The sequence below is a fragment of the Callospermophilus lateralis genome, chromosome 4, assembly GCF_048772815.1.
Source record: "Callospermophilus lateralis isolate mCalLat2 chromosome 4, mCalLat2.hap1, whole genome shotgun sequence".
In the NCBI taxonomy this organism is placed as follows: Eukaryota; Metazoa; Chordata; class Mammalia; order Rodentia; family Sciuridae; genus Callospermophilus; species Callospermophilus lateralis.
In genome coordinates, this window is record NC_135308.1 from 102,240,878 (window position 1) to 102,259,079 (window position 18,202).

The 18,202-nt window shown below is 35.3% G+C and overlaps 1 protein-coding gene across 2 annotated transcripts in view; it reads left to right on the forward strand.

The window, feature by feature from the left end:
- Positions 1-18,202, forward strand: part of Pdzrn4 (PDZ domain containing ring finger 4) — a 352,095-nt gene that overhangs the window by 315,576 nt on the left and 18,317 nt on the right. For both annotated transcript variants that reach the window (XM_076852772.1, XM_076852773.1), the window contains 2 exons: positions 15,423-15,521; positions 18,105-18,167. In XM_076852772.1, coding sequence (XP_076708887.1) covers positions 15,423-15,521; positions 18,105-18,167 — 162 coding nt within the window. The remainder of the gene's footprint in view (positions 1-15,422; positions 15,522-18,104; positions 18,168-18,202) is intronic.

Below are 18,202 nucleotides of genomic sequence, written 5' to 3' on the forward strand. Positions count from 1 at the left end.
CAGCTTTGGTTCTGCTATCAGCACAGAGAACTTCAGGCTCTAACATGCTGTAGCCAAAAAGCTTGGCTGTACTCTGGGGCATAAAAACAACTGAGGTTTTGAGTGTGTATACCTCCTTTGGGTAAAGATGAAATAACTTCTTTTTGCATTTAGCTATGCAACAGTTTGAAATTGCAGACTCTTACAAACTGAATATTCACTTCCTGCTTTTATTCCTTATTAGGTAAAGCACATTTTCCAAAGATCCTATTCTACTAAGTGCCACAGTCCGGCTGCAGCAAAATAACGGGCGGGTGGGGGGGTGGTGAACTATTTGTGTACATTGATACAGCAGGAGTAGGAGCCCTTTATTGTAGGACAGGAGGGGTATATATACATTCCACACAGCTTATCTTAATTAACATAAACTAGATACAGCAGTCAACCAATAAGGAATCTCCACACTTAATGGCTCGCTGGCGTTACTTCACAAACCACTCCCTCTGCAAAATGCCAGGCACCATCTTGACTTGTTTACAGACTCTAACAACTAAGTAGTTTTCTCTATTTCTCATGGGTTAGGCAATTGTACCTATAAGGCTAGTTGAGCTTTCTACCAAAAATACTGGTACTTTGGTGTTGGCTTGGTTTCTTCTCATCCCACCAAATCAATCAAATTGCATTTTTTCTAATTTTTTAAAATTAATGCTTTACAGTAGACAAGATGGATAGAAGGAAAGAATAGAGATATGTAGGCATCTATGATGTTTATAGCAACCATTATTTACCTTTTTGATGGTAAATGATTAATATTGTATTGTTGAAACTTATTTTTCTAATTCTAAGTAAATACATGCTTGAAGTAAAAATGTTGGAAATAAAAGAATTCATTAAAAAGTAAGTAGTAGGCAAAATAAACAGCACTGGAGAGATAACCACTGTAACATGATCTTCTAAAACTCTCTTTGACTATAAGATGTTTCTAAAATGATATCATGTGTTATATAAAATATTACTATTTTATTACTTAGTGATTTGTCATGATCATTTCCCATTTTTGAAAGTTCTTTAGAACCATAATATTCGTTGTTTAGATATTCCTTCAATTATGTAAGAATTCCTGTATTGTGAAGATTGAGGACATTTAGGATACTTTGCTGCTAGAAATTACATGGTAATCTGGAGGTGTTCCTTAGTGGTAGCATGCATAAAGCCCTAGTTTCAGTCCCCAGCATAGACAAAAAAGGAAGGAAGGAAGAAAAAGAAATAAAGGAAGGAAACTATATATATATATATATATATATATATATATATATATATATATATACACACACACGTGTGTGTGTGTGTGTGTGTGTGTGTATATAATAGATTTTGATATACTTCTGGTTAATTTTGATACAAGTTTTTGTTTGTAGCTACAAAGTGGACTGCAGAAAGGGTAATGCAATGATATTAATTTTCAAATGGATAAAATGATCAGATTAATTTCATTAACAACAAATAGAGAAATATGGCTACTCTTCAAAGACCCAAAGCAAAAGCAATTTATAAAAGAGTTGGACAAATAACCATAAAATAATTTAAACAAAAAAATAATTTTAAATTAATCTGATGTTCAAATGTTGCAAAATACTCTATAATGCCTTTAAAATGACACCAATTGTGAATGTGATTATTCAAAAATAATTATGCACCTATTGTATCAGTGACTGGAAAAATCATACCATTTAGAATAAAAAATTGATATGCATGTGAGTGTAAATTCTTATAAAAATTTATCAGCTCTCAAAAGTCTATATCATCACTTATTCTCAATTTTTAAGGATAGATGGTAACACAATGTCAGTATTAAATAGTATACAGTGCACTATTAATTATTAATCTCATGAGTATAGGCAAATAGCTATGATTTGACATAGAAAACATAGGTATGAAATTTTGACATAAATAAGGTATATACCTTTGGTTGGAGTCCCTTCAGTATGTCAGAATGTTCCTATCTTTCCAGAATAAACTTTCTCCCTCCTGAGACTGTGTACTTAAAATGCATGCCTTTCTACTTGGTAAGAAATCTCATCAAGTACTGTAAGTTTTTTGGAGAAAAGGGGAAAATATAAATAAAACACAAAACTTTAACCTCAATACTTCATGACCTTTTGTTATATATTTTTAGAGTTGAATTTCCTTGGTTAGATCAGAAATATTTGTATAGATTTCATTATATTTAGAAGCTATTTTACCAAATAAGAAAAAGGACAGAGAAGAAAATATTGAGAAACAATTTTTGTTGCACATATAGGATCTTGGCAGCTTTAAAAGTATTGTACCGTTTCCTGTTGTAATGACCATGGGAAAAGCTCCCTCAACCATAATATAAAATAGCTTAGAAAAACCTTACGATAATAACCCAGTGCCTCATTAGAAAAGCCTATATTTCCTGCTCCAGTAGCCAGCTGATAGAAATAGAGTTCATCTTGTCAACAGGCTTATTTATTTCCTATTCTTCTTCTTCTTTGTTAATCTTCCTTTTATGTTTCCTTAATAATACACGCTGGAAAAGTTCCTGAATGCTTTTCAAATAAAGAGAAGCTCTGAGGAGCATTGACAAATTTCTGTTGTGTCAACACAGAGCCAGGCGTCACCCAGTCTGAAATTCAATGTATAATATCTGAAATAGATAAATGTGGACCCTCCTTTTCTCATTCATCAGATCAGGAGATATTCAGGTCTACTAATTGGTTTTAATGCTTGTTATTAGAATTTTATTGCCAGTACAATAAAGATGCAATGCATTTCATGTATCATGAAGAGTGGCATTAAAAAATAACTAGGGGAGCCTGCTCCAAAAATGGGACAGAAAAGAAAACATCTAGAATTCCTGTTACTAAATGAGTTCTTTGGGCACTTTGGGATTATGGTCAGTGACAGAATGTAGATGCAATCAACTATGAAATCATGCATGAATTCAAGATCAGCCTATCACCTATGATTGATCAGTATGTGTTTATAAGGCAATTTATTTTTATTATGTATTGTGGTATTAATTTGAAAATGAGGGACACCAGGTATCTTTTAATAATGAATCTTATTAACTTTCTTATTGACCCTTGGATTTTAAAATGAAATATAATTTTTAGGTTGTCATTGTAAGATTATATTCTTAAACAATGTTTAAGCATTGACTATAAAAATCTAATAACATGAAATGATTTCCTTGTCTGATCCAATTCCAGGAACACAGATTTATCCTATGTAATGTTTACAATATAAAATCTTTGTAGTACCTGTGTAACTTTTATATATTTTTTTAATCTCCTACCTATGAAGAAAGCAGTGAGTTTGCAGTATTTTTTTGCAAGTAATTTCCATTGCTTATCAGTCTAGACATCCATCATGAAGCAAACTAAATGGAATAATCTGATCAATTTAGATTAACATCTCCACTCAAGTTGAAAAGAAGTTTTTGTTAATAGGCCCTTGATCTCTTTCTTTCAGTAACTTTTAGCCCAAGTTGACAGTAAATCTCTAGTCTCTACTGAACTCTTAGCCATTTGGATCAGATTTTCAGTTCTAGATAACCTTGTGTTTATCTTAAATTGCCGGCCTATAACTCTAAATTTGGCCTTTTTCTTTTTTTGTCCTTACCCATGTGTCTTAACTCTCACAGAGTATGCCATGCCTCAACTTCTGTGCCAAATATTGAACAGTGCCATATATATTTCAGAATGTTGGTTGCCAATGACGTTGTTTCCCACTGGGTAAACAATGATCATCATTAACATCAAAACTTATTCCCCAAAGTTGATGATGATACCTTATTTCACTCCTAATTTATAATACATTCCCTAAGGGGCTCCTGTGAATCACTTTAGGAATGTTCAGATTTTGCTTTTATCCCCACCCCCCAGGTTTCACTCTGCCCCATATAGTATAGTAGCTGTATATTGTCTCTAATTCTCCTTATATTTAGATAAAAGATACTTTTCTTTCTCCGGTGAATGTCTTACCTCTTCCAAATGTTTTGTTTTGTTATTATTAAACAGCATCCAAACTATAGATGGCCTCTCTTTCCCGACCTCCTTTGAAAACATGGCCAGCTGAAAAACATGGCAGCCACTGTCACCAAGAGGTGCTTTTGTCAAATCAGATACAAAGGTTTGACCTATTCTTTTCCACTATTTACTCTGCAGAAAACACATAGCTAATATCAAAGAAATGTTACTAACACTTTCTTTTGAAAAGGCTATTTGCAGTAATTCAAAGAAAAGACAGCTTACAAATGTGGAGAGTAGAGATACAATAGAGACAGCAGGACCAGGTGAAAAGCAGCACTATTGAAATGACAGTGGGTTGGAGCCTCTCTGAGGATGGACATGGGGCTTTTGTGTAAAAGTTTGGTGAACTCTTTCTTCTTTATAAATTTGATGTAGACACTAAGGGTTGAAAAATACTGATTTTTTTTTCAACTCAAGCCTTGTTCTCCTATGGATTTTATGCTCATTACCTGACCCAGTTGACATTACAGCAACATGAGGTCCTCAGCCTTGATCCTGCCTCTGCGCATTTCACCTGAGTAGCATGATTCCTTCAGCATCTCTCATTCTGTTCAGGGATTATGACACCCTAGCACATCTTTCCCTGAAATCCCAGCCCGTCATCCCAGGTGAGCATTAGTTAATTAAAGAATAAGAGAAGAGCCAGCAAAGTAACCCATTTACAAAAGAGAGAGAGACAGATGTAGTGTATCTAACGTTACCTTTAAATTCCAGGGAAAAATTATAATGATATTAATTTCCTTAAAGTTTAGTCAGTTTTAAAGATAAATTAGAAGAAATTTATGCTTCTGCCTGAGTTGAATACCAGACAAACAAGTCTTTGTTTCTCTCAATAGTCCTAATTTTATAAGGATTTGTGTTTAAAGATTGATTCCCATTTATTTACTACTTCTCCCTTTTGTGCCCAAAGCTTTGGCCATGGGAACTTGTAGAAATTGGTGCTAACCTACCACTCCAGTATCACCCCAAATGATTTGACTTCCCCAAATTCTCTCCAGTCACCCTGAGCTTTTCCTGTCCACTGAACAACAGCTTCTCTCTGCAGCCTTTCCTCTTGTGGCTCATCTTGTCTGTCTTCATCACATGACCCCCTGTACTACAGGGAGTTCATTATAGGCTTTAGCCTCCATCTAGACCATGAGCTCTTAGATGACCATTTGAACTAGAAGAGTGTATTGAGTGAAAAAATAAACTTCAGGGTTAAAAAAAAGACCTACATTTAATTTGGGATTCTAAAAATTAGTTGACAAGTTACCATAAGTAAATTTCTTAATGGTGGCTCTGAATTTCCTTATCTACAAAATGAAATTTATGACATCCACCAAAATCAATTAGGACTATGATCACAGGAAAAAAAGACCCAAAACAAATACTTCAAGGGAAAGAAAGTTCATCAGCTCTCCTAACTAAAAATTCTAATGTCTTACTGCTGCAGATATTACATGATCCAGGGAGCTCAAATGATATGCCTGGATCTTTCGGTTTATCACTGCCTTTTAGATTACTACTCTTCTTTTATGAATCTATCCTTAGGTTCTATACATTGTGGCAAGATTAAGCTTTGAGCTACTCCCGATCTACATTCTTGCAAATTCAAGTGTGACAGGAAAGGCAAATGTTCTTTTCCTAATAGTTTTAATAAGTCTTGGTCCCAATTTTGATGGGTTTGAAGTGGATCTTATACCCATTCTTAAATGATCACCATATCTTGGGGAAAGCATGCACTCATTGGCTAATATCTAGGTCAAATGTCCACTCCTGGAGCTAGAATCAACCCTAAACACACACACATGCACAGAGAAAGGAGGTGTCTTTCTGCAAGAGAAATATAATGTCATGAACTATAATATAATAGTAGCCTATTAGCTTTTTATAAAATAAAACAAGGCATTATTTGCAAGGCATTTAGCATAATATTTGGTGATGTTTCCAAACCTGAACATGGCCTTTAGCATATAGTGGGCACTAAGGAAATAAGTGAGTAGAGTGAATAAGTGAAGATAGAACCTGCTAGTGGGATTCTTAGAATAAATAACTTAATTTTTTATTTCATCTTTATAGTTAATTTATTAATTTCTTGTTAGTAGAGTTTATGAGACTAAGTCACATCTACTGTTTATAGAGCTTTCTGAATGACTTCTACTTAATCTAATACAATTACACTGCAGTACAAATATAGCAAACATGATTATACCCTATCCAACCTTTCTGCAACAGAAAACTCACCCAACAAATGCATCTGGGGCTGCTCATAAGCTCCTAGCACTATGCCAGTACTAGAAAGGCAAAGGATAAGAGGACAAGGCACCATCCCCAAAGAACCAGATTTTTTAGTTTTATATGTAAGGCTTGCAGAACACAATAATAAACAGAACAGCAAAATACCCGCTTAGACAATAGTAAATGAAACAATTAAAAATGTAAGCAACTTAACAAGATCCAAATCTGTTAATTAAAAAAGGATGAAAATTAAATGATCATAATTGTCAAGAAGTTACTAAGCAACAGTGAAATCTTGATAGAGAATTTCAAAAGCCTGACTTCAGAAAGAGTAAAGGGATGGAGCGCCATGCTGGCAGGAGCACTTGAACTGATATCTGAAATGTGAGAAAGCAATATTAGAAACTAGAGAATCCAGGTGTGGTCCTTTATCTAGAATTTGAATCCCACCTCCACTTAGACTTTCTGAATGATTTTGGACAAGTTACTTAACCCTGTCTGAGCCTCATTTCTTATCTATAAAATGAAAATAATAGGAAGCATGTTTAAGAACTGAAATGACTGCATGTATTCAGGTCCTTATCTTCTCTCACATGAACTGGTAACTTTCCCAATTTACTTTCCTCTCTCTCAACCTCTCTAACTCACCCACAGTAGGTTTTTAAATTGCAAATATAGCTGTGTTATTTCCTTTATAATGGCTCCACTTTACTTTTTTTACAAATACTGTGATTTGAATCTTGAATGTCCCTCCAAAACCTGTGTGTGTGTACATTTGTGTGTAAGAGAAAGAGAGGCAAAGTGAATGGGTATGATCTCATAAGAAAAAACTGATGATACAGGAAAAAGAAGGAATAATTTCATGAGATAAATTCTTGAAAAAAATTTTAATGGGGGGCTGGGGATGTGGCTCAAGCGGTAGCGCGCTCACCTGGCATGCGTGCGGCCCGGGTTCGATCCTCAGCACCACATACAAACAAAGATGTTGTGCCCGCCGATAACTAAAAACTAAATATTAAAAAAAAATTCTCTCTCTTTGTGCCTCTCTCTACCTCTCTCTCTCTCTCTTTAAAAAAAAATTTAATGGTTTATACAGCATGAAGGAGGTGTTTTCGTTTGATAGAACTGGGATCTTTCTTGCATTGTAATGTAAAGACAACATAGAGGGGTGCATATAGATTTATACAGTGATTGAAGGGAATGGAGTATCTACATCTCAAGCTTCCTCTTACTCCATGAAATATGAAAGAGGGTGATTGTTTAAGCCTGAACAGAGAAAAGACACTAAGGCAGAGTTGCAGGGAAATGGAATATGAAATACCTGTCTGGCAGAGTGGCAAGTTGAGATCATATTGATCTATCTAACTGCAAAAATGTAGTCCAATAGTCCAATGAACTATGAAGTGAGGTTATCAACTAAGAGTGGGCAGTTTTTGTTGGAAATCTGAGAAAAGAAGAGAATATATGATGTTTGTTTTGTTTGTTTGTTTAAGAAAGTGGGGAAAAGGTTCTGTGGTTTGGATCTGGAATGTCCTCCAAAGGCTTATGTGTCAAAGGCTTGGTCTTCGATGCAGCAGTGTTCAAAAGTGGGGCTTTGGGAAGAGGTCAGATCATGAGGACTTTGACCTCATGAGTGGATAAATCCACTAATAGAATCATTATGTGATGGCATTGTTGGAGGGTGATAGAAACTGAAGGAGGTGGGTCCTTGTTGGGGGCTCTAGGTTATATAGGGGCATCTGCTGAAGCAGGTGTATATCATCCGTGGCCCCTTCCTTGCTCTCCCTCTGCTTTCTGGATGCCATGAGATGAGCAGCTTTCCTCCCCCATGTCCTTCTGTCATAATGTTCTGCCTTGCCTCAGGCCCAAAGCAATGGAGCCAACAACCATGGACCAAACACTCTGAAACCATAAACCAAAATAAATATTTCACTGGGTGCAGTAGTACAAGTATTTAATCCCAGTAACTCAGACAGGAGAAATTCGAGGCTAGCATCAGCTACTGAAGCCTTAAGCAATTTGGTGAAACAATGTGTCAAAATTTAAAAATTAAAAATTAAAAGGTCTGGGGTTGAATCTTAGTGGTTAAGTACTCCTTGGTTCAATTCCCAGTACCAAAAAATAAAATAAAATAAATATAATTAAGTCTTTATTCTTTTAGGTTTTTTTTTCTCCATGTATTTGGTCACAGTGATGACAAGCTGACTAACACATATGGTAAGTATGGTATGAAGGCATGATTTTAGGGCAGCATTGACTGCCCATTTGGGTTTTGTTGAATGAACATACAGTGAAAGCTATCAGTCTGGTCACTGTGGTGTGCATTTCCTCCAGGACCCCAAGTTGCTGAGGTGGGAATGTTAGGAAGTGAATATTTAGGCTTAACTGCAATTGACCTTTTTCTGGGTGAAATTCTGAAAGATGAGAACAAGGGAGTGGTAAATTTTTATAAAAGATGATTATGCATAAGTCTGGATTCAAAGTCATGTAAAGAGAGAGGTGAGGGTATGAGGCAATTATTCATAATGAAAAGTGGAAGGGTCAACAGGTTCAAGGTCTAGCTGGAGAGCAAAGGTGCTGGAAGGGGAATACATGGGTATCTGAGCTCATCAGAGAATGAGCTCAAATGCTTAAAATCGCTATTTTACAACCTAACCAACTCTGGAAATGATATTTTATGCATAGTCTTTCCTGCATATTGCTTATGGCATCTTAAGCTATATTTTTGGAGAACCCCAAAAACTAACCTGAGAGGAACAAAACCTTATCACAGATGCCATGGATAGTTAACAACATCACAAGAAAAATAATAAATGATCATTTTAATGTTCAATCAAAGCTCAAGAGTTAACTGTGAGAAACACTGGTTTTCTGGATTCCTGCAAATGTAAATCACATGTTTACCTAAAAGAAATTACAATTTCCTCAAAGGTTACAAGAAGCAAAACTTGTAGGTGGGGGCACATCCAGTGTAAACAGAAGGTTTTCTCTGGTTTCCCTGTATGCCTTTGTTTGTTTTTTCAAACAGCATATTTGTAAAGAGGCCATCCCAAGACTGGATTCCGCAGGGTCAGTCTGAGTTCCTAGTTGTCACAGTAGAAGTAATGACATAAAAGTAATGGGCCCCTTTTCACTTATCTCAATTTTATGTTTCCCATTTTTATTACTGGTCCAAAATTCATGACTTTGACTATTGATAACCAGCAGCATGAATCTACTACTTCAGTTGACAGTACAGATGAAATTATTATTTTTTTCTTTATTATGGCATGAAAGCCACTCGATATAGGTCATTTCTCACTTCCTAAAGTGATCCACAGCCCACAGTGAGAAGCCATAGCTCACCCATTTCTGTTTCCTGAAGAATTCTCTAAGTCTATTTTGAAGAATGGGTAATTAAGGATCAAAGGCTGCCAATATTTCAGAGCAGTACCATTGCAACAGAAATAGTTCAATAAGGGATTGAGGTTAAGGATTCTAGTGAAGAGACATGACAAGAGCTTTGTCTTTCACCCTATATTTCTACAAAAATGTGATTTGGTTCCTGTTGCAGCCACTTGCTATGAATAATACCTGGAGCAGCATGTGTGGGCCTGGAGCACCATTGTCAGATGAGTTTGGGTATTCCAGAAGTTTTATTATTTACTTCCTTCTAAGTATGTTACCTGGTTTTAATTATCCAGGGGATAATGATTTTGAAGCAATCCTTCTATAGTAAACTATCTAGGCTTCCCTTATCTGTAGGGGTTAAAATTTTCACATTTAAATTTGATTTTATTTTAAATAAATGTCTTCTTTGAACAATTACTCATGGTATTTCACTAGTTACTAATCAACATTAAGAATGTAAGACAGCTGGCTGTGGTGGCTCACGCCTGTAATCCCAGCAACTCATGAGGCCAAGGCAGGAGGATTGAGAGTTCAAAGCCAGCCTCAGTAGTTTATCGAGGTACTTGGCAAGTCAGTTAGACCCTGTCTCTAAATAAAATATTAAAAAGGGCTGGGGATGTAGATCAGTGGCTAAGCACCTCTGGGTTCAATCCTTGGTACCAAAAAAAAAAAAATGTAGGACAATAATAGATTATAAACACTAAACTTGTGTAACAATGCACATGTTGTTTTATAATAAAACCAGCAAGATAAATGAAATAAAAATAAAGATATGAACATAATAATCCCCTTTCTTCCTTGTTTCATGTTATAAATAACTGTCCTGCTTAGTTCTGGTTCAGGCTTGATTATTGCTAACTCCCTCTGAATTTTCTCACCCAGAGGAAAAACTTTCATGGCATGGGGTGATGTTTTTTAGAGTTTGGGAGTGATTCTGTTTAAAAACCTGTTGCAGGCAGCTTCAAACCTTGTAAACTCCTCCATCAAGACAGTCCTATCTAGAAAGTAAAATTGTTTGTTTGTTTTTTTAAGTTTTTATTCCTCCTCAATCTCAATCATAAAAATTATAAAAATTCCATAGCACTCGTAGTATAACTGATTCATGTATGCAAAAATCTCATTTTTCAAAATAAATACATTTTTATTTTTAATTGAAACATGGTAATTATGCATATTGATGAGGGGCAGTATGCTATATCAAGATATACATATATAATGTGTAATGATCCAGTCAGGGTAATTAATGTATCTATCATCTCAGACATTTGTCATTTTTTTGTCCTAGGAATATTCAAAATTCTCTCTACTAGCTCTTTTGAAGAATTCAATCAATTATTGTCATATTATTCGATCATAGTTATCCTACAGTCTGACAATGCTCTAGAACACTTGAAGTTATTCCTTCTACCTAGTTGCACCCCAGTGTGTGTTAACCATCCTTTCTCCATGCCCTCACCCCCTTCCCTTCCTAGGCTCTGACAACCACCATTCTATTCTCTCTATGAGATCAATCTTTTAGTTTCCACATATAAATGAAAACATGGTGCTTTCCTTTGTCTGCCTTGTTTACTCAACCTAATGCTATGGCCTCCAGGTCCATCTTTGTTGTTGCAAACGACAGCATTCCATTCTTCATGTATATATACCACCTTTTCTCTATACATTAATTCATCAGTGGACACCTATGTTGATTCCATGTCTGGGATACTGTGAATACTGTTGCAATAAACATGGGAGTAAAGATGTCTCTTTTGACATACTGATTTCCTTTTCTTTGTATAAGCCACTGGATCACATGGCAATTCTCTTTCTAGTTTTTCTTTTTTTTTTTGAGAAAACTCCATACTGTTTTCCACTACAGGTATACTAATTCACATTCCCAACAGTGTGTGAGAGTTTTTCTTTCTCCCCACCCTTGCTAGCATTTATCACTTTCTTTTTTATAATAGCCATTCTAACTGGGGTGAGATGATATCTCAGAGTTAAAATCCCATTCTTGTCTATGATTAGAAGGCTGTTTATCAGCAAGTTATTCTTACTTTATTCCTCTGCTCCACCCTCAACCTATATATAATCAGTTTCTTGCAGGATTAGATACCATAATTTGATGTGTGTGTGTGTGTGTGTGTGTGTGTGTGTGTGTGTCTTTGTGTATTTTCTCAGAACAGAGCATCTTGAAGCCCATTTAAGTCCAAATGCACGTGGTCTCTCCAGGTGTGTGCAGTGATTTTTTTCCACTGCAGTCACTGATGACTTATGGGTGGTTAGCACTGCCATCCACACAGGCTTGGCTTTGATTTGTATATGCCTATGAATTGTCTCCATGGAGAAAATGTACAGAGGTAGCATTTCACTTTTATGTTTTTCATCAAACAGCCTCCTAGTGACAGAGGAAAAAGTATGAAAGTTGTTAGGGAAAACATTCTCTATTACCAGGAGGTTGTTTCTTCAGAAGTCAGGGCTTGTGTGCACTGTGAAGGGAATACTTAATTGAACCTGTGCTGTAAAATTCCTTTCAAATAATAAGAGTCTGGAAAACCACCTTTGCCTCAGACAAACAAATGGGCTTCAGGTACCTTCTTATAAGTTGTTTTGTCATAGAACTAAAGGAACTTTGATTCTAAAATCTGTGTGTCGATGTACCAGTATGTAATGTGCAGCAGTTGAGACCTTTTCAGCCGAAGAAAGAAATGCCAGTTTGTACTGAGGACTGGTGTTTCGTGGATTTTGTAAGGTCAGGACGATCTCACTTTGGGGGTCCCTCACTTCCTGAAATTCTGTCCCTTTAAGTTCAGTCCTTTGAGCTAAGCTTTTTTCAACCTATATTAGTATGACCTGAAACCTGCTCCGTCACATTTTAAGTGATCTTTAATGATGATCCTATTAAAAGAGATTTATTTATCAATCATTTCTCAAAAGCTACTTGTGAGAGAATGAAAGCCCATGCCAAATGCCAGATTTTGCTAGGTGATAGGTAAAATGGAAAACATACCATTTTACCATTTCTACCCAGAAAATCGGACCTCGGAAACTCCAAGATGCTAAACGTAAGAGGGGTTTTGAGTGTCTTAAAAGAGGGGTATCAAAAACAAACATCAGGTAGATAACATTGAGACCTGTTTTAGAGTTTACTTAGGTAAGATGAGAATATTGAAAAATTATTTGGACCTCAGGATCTTAGTCTCCTTTCTCCTCTGATTCTTAGATAGAAGTTTTGATTTGGAATATTAAAGCCTTATGGGTAGATTCTACTTTTTTTCTTTTTAATAGATACATTTTATTGCATTGCCAATAAACCCGATAATCATCTACTAAACAAACCCCAATATCAGGGCATACATTGAGAATATAAAGAAAACACTCCAAAAGAGCATTTCCTTCCAAAAATGTCTTCCCACAATATTGTTAGTTTACAGCAGGACATTGAAAGTCAATGGATTTCGACTTTGACTACAGCTTCTTATTTGCCTTGATTTAAAAGCCCAGTGTCAGTTGTTTATGGAGTATTTAGGTTCCCTATAGGTCTCTGAGGAATCATAGGCTCCTTTGCTAACTGCATACCTGGTTGCTGTAATGGAAGCTCTTCTGTCACTGTATTTCCTTCCTAATAGTACAGGTTTACTCAAGTATTCCTTCCCTCTGGAGGCATTAATTGTTGTCAGTTTTTAAAAGACCCTTGCTTGGTGTGTACATATTTGTTTCTGGTGCCAAATTTTGTTACTATTTACTGTTCTTCATCTATATGATAGGATTTTTTCACCTCTTTTGGTGACTGTTCAGCATATTCCATAACCTTTTTAACCACTAATATCATTTGTAATACCTTTACCCACCAGCAAAAAGTGAGTTCTTCAGAGTTTCATGTATTTCACTAATTTGCAGCACTTGTCTCAGGATAGAGGACCTAAATTTAGTTTTATTTGCTGTTAGCTGTGAAAATTATGGGTCACTGGAGTCTATGATAGTAAATACCCTAAGGATTTACACATAGTTTATAGCATATCATTAAAACAAATGGTCACTATCCAATGACAAGGACTTCACTGAAACACAAAAATTGAAATGGATACTATTTCTTCTAATGTAGCAAAATGTTCTAGAAAATATCCTCTTGTTTGAAGTGAAGTGAATCTTCTTTATTTACCAAATAGTTTGCTAAATAACTATTTCAAATCCTCAGCAGTTAAATGTATATTTTATGTCTTAGTCCATTCTGGCTACTATAACAAAATAGCATAAACAGTGTGGCCCATAAATAGCAGAAACTTATTTCTCACAGAAATAGAGGCTGGGAAGTCAACATGACAGCATATTGGTGTCTGGAGAAGGCTCACTTCCTTTCAGAATCCACATTCTCCCAGCTTGTTGCAAGCTAGCTCACTGGGACTTCTTTCATAAGGAGACTAAATGTATTCATGGAGTCTCAATCCTTATGTTTTAATCACCTCCCAAAGGCCCCAACCACCTAAAACATTCACTTTGGGATTTGAGTTTCAATATATAAATTTTGGGAACACAAACATTTAGACCATAGCACTTTACTGTTAAACTTAGTAATCTTCTTTATACACACACACACACACACACACACACACAAATCTATTTCCCTTCAAATAAAAACTCCATAAAAATTGTTTTGTAAAATGCAATGTGCAGTAGAAAAAATTTTGAAGTAAAATCAAGCAACCTTCCTGGAGTTTACTGAGCATCAAGACCATGCCTCTTGCAGGCAATGGAGAAGGGGCATGAGGCAACACAGACAAAGGCATAATTCCCTCAGAGCTGAGTCCCAGAAACATGATCCAGACTTCACTTGCAATTTAAAATATATTCTGTCCTTCCTCTTCTGATTATTTACTATATATTCTTCATCCAATAGGAACAAGTGCTCCATGATTAGAGCATCAATTTGTGTTTTAATGCTGGAAATTAAGGTGATTTATCCTGAAGTCTTCTGCTTCTGAAAGTAGTACAAGTCTGTTTCATTATATAAAAGTGAAATACACTGAACTTTTTATTATTTTACTGAACATAAATCAGGAAATAGATTTAGTATACATTATCTAAGGTCTGACATTTCAAGCCCCTTAGCCATGTATTTCAGTAAATGTATTTTCATGTTCATTTACTGCTGCATTTTGAATCATTGCCTCTGCCCCATATGACTGTTGATGTCTCTCCCTTCAGCCTGGATGAACCCATTTCTTTTCAAGGGTGAGAGTTTCTATAAAACAATAGAAAACTTGACCTGACCTCATGAAATACTTGCTTATTGTCACATTGTAGAGAACTCAAAAGAACTGATGGAATGTGTCCAAAGGAATTATTTTTTTAATTTAAACTTATTTTATTAAATTTATTTCATTTATTTCACTTAAATGTTTTTTTTAAAAAGAAAACACATTTTAGGAGATTTTGCTATCTACTTTGATGTTCTCAAATATTTTATAGATTGAAGCTTAATAATTTGTATACACATATATATTTAACATTTTGAGACTTTACATATTTCCAACTTCACAATAACATGAATATGTAAAAATCACATAATGTTCGTATTTAACAACTTCACAATGGAGATATGTAACATTGGGATGAATATTCAGAAATACACATTGAAGGTAAATTTTGATAATTTGTGTCCCATGAGTTAATTTCGGATGTTGGGCAGTAATATTCAAACTTCCCAGGGTGACCCAAAGAATATTTGTGCCTTCTCCATTCTGCTGTGAGATTTCTCTGAGATAAATGTCGCTCTGTGTGCTCTTCTCTCAGGAGGTTGAGTTGTGTCGTGTTAGCAGTCAGGAGAAGCTCGGTCTGACAGTCTGCTACAGAACAGATGATGAAGAAGACATGGGCATTTATGTGAGCGAGGTAAGAATGCTGTGGAGGAGGGCAGGAAAGGGAGGGATGGAATGAAAGGACTCACAATGAGAAAATCCTTGCGAGGCTTGAATGTGAAGCATTGGCCACGTTCCAAAACTGTCACTTTCAATTAGGAAAGTAAATTATGCTGCCCAAGTAATGTAATTATTATCAGCTTGTTTAATGTGGATGCTTTTACCATAGAATCCCAGGAAGGAAAAGTGTGAAAGTAGTAACATTGTCTAAATTTGAATAAATTCTCATAAGAATGCAGAGAGTGGAGCAAAGTTTTTGATCTGCAAACATTTGTCCTTCCATTCCATTGCTTCTTTTATTGTTCTGTTAACAATAGCATTAGCTAATTATTTTAAGTTAATGTTCACAATAATGAAGTCTTTTACTCTAGTGATGAGATGGATAAATTTGAATACCCAAGGAGCAAATCTATCAGTTTTATTCAATCCCAGAATCACTTTTAAGAAGTGAGGAACTAAAGGTGAAAAACCTTTGCAATTAATTATTTTGAAAAAGTGTCCAGTAAAATGTATTACCATCGATGATATTTTTAAAACTTCCAAAGATCATTTTATGAGAAATAGCAAAGTATGGAGTTGTTGTTTTGTTTTGTTTTTTTTAAAGATCTGGGTAGGCTGGATCAACCTCAAGCTACATTTGAAATACTTTGCTTGGAAAAAGCTTTGAAAAAAAAACTATATTTAAAAAACTAAAAAAAACCCTATATTTACATATGATTGAAAATTACACACAGCATGCAAACACACACATATATAAGTGTGTGTGTGTGTGTGTGTGTGTGTGTCTGTATGTGTGTATGTGTAGAAGCTATCTATCTATATTCCTGTAGAAAAATACTCTAGAGTTAGACAAACTAGATACAATTGCTCTTCCATGTTGTTCCAAGTTCTCATGGCCATGGTGCTGAAAATATTACCTAACATGACAAGCTTCAGCTTTCTCAACTAGAAATTCAATGCAACAATTTTTATATTATTGTTTTTGTAGAGCTGTTTAGAATATGAAAGTGATCACATAATTAACAAACTCAGAAAAACTATATAGCTTGATAAATGTAGAATGTATTAGTTATCATTTTTTCCAAAGAATTTGCTGACTGGCTCTTCCGATGGAAAATGCTCCAGAGAATATTTGATCTATATACTTCTTTCAAATGTAAAGCTATTACAATCCCTCTGATTAAATTGAGCAAGTAAAAGAAATACCTACAGAACTACCTTTTTTAATAAGCACAGAGGTAGAAAGCTAAGAGTTTGAAATTAGTTTGATTATAGTTTTGAAGACAAGTTTTAGATTGTGAATAGCTCTTAAATGAGATACAGTTGATTGATGATCCCTCACTTCCTTTCTATAAGTCTCTATTTATTATTTAAATGTCAGATTTGAAGCTTCACTTTCCAGGGATGATTAAGAAACCACAGGAACTGAGCATATGGACTTGGAAGGAATGTTGTTCTTACCTCTCCTCTATGTAATTATAGTTGCATGCATTTGATTTATCACTTAAGACTCAGTTGTTAGGTGGCACCCCTAATAAGAAAGTAATATCAAAGATCTGGGTAGGCTGGATCAACCTCAAGCTACATTTGAAATACTTTGCTTGGAAAAAGCTTTGAAGCAACAAGCCAAGTAAATAGTTTGAAACCATCAGAAATCTTCGAGGTGGAATTCCCCCAGTGAACTGTAAATCATCACTCAAGTTCAGCACATTAAAATGTTGATACACTCTTGCTACACCTTTAAATATCTATTTATTCTAAAATAGTTTACAGTTAAAATACTTGATCCTGTATGTAAAGTGGTACTGAGTAATAAAATGTATAGCTAGGATTTCTTTTTTCATTTCTTAAGCAAGATAGGTTATAAATCCCTTCATAAATTAATATACTTATGAGACAGAAATCCCTTTAATAAATGTAGACTTATAGTATAACTATCAGCTTTTCTAAGACAGCCAGGGCAGGATTTAAAGACTGACTTAATAGAAAGAAAATTTCCTGGGTCCAGAGAATCCTAACATTAACATTTCATGTCAGCTGAAGACCATCTGACAACTGAGATTCAGAAATAAATGAATGAATGTGGGGGAAAAAAAGGAAAGAGAAAGAAGGAAGGGATGGAAGGAAGGAGGGAGAAAAAAAGTCTTCAAATCGATTTCTACTCTAATCCACTTCATTTTATTATTGTTAACTCTAAAATAGTCTATTTACATTTTTAGGATTAGTATTTTTTTTTTGGTACCTGGAATTGAACTCAGGAATTCATCCCCAGCCCTATTTTATATAATATTTAGACCTTGAATTGCTTAGCACCTCACCATTGCTGAGGCTGTCTTTGAATATTCGATCCTCCTGCCTCAGCCTCTGGAGCCCCTGGGATTACAGGTAAGCACCACCATGCCTGGCTAGGAGTAGTAATTTTTGATGGATAAAAATACAACATGCACTCTGTCAAAAATCAATAGAGAATTTTGAACCAGGAACTTAAAATTGAATCTGTAAGTTCTTGGGTGGATACTGACTGCCCCTTTAAAGATGTATATCCTTTCCTTTGCAGGTAGATCCAAATAGCATTGCTGCCAAGGATGGACGTATTCGAGAAGGGGATCGAATTTTGCAAGTATGTGGTGTGGTTATTTCCTTAAATCTCCTACT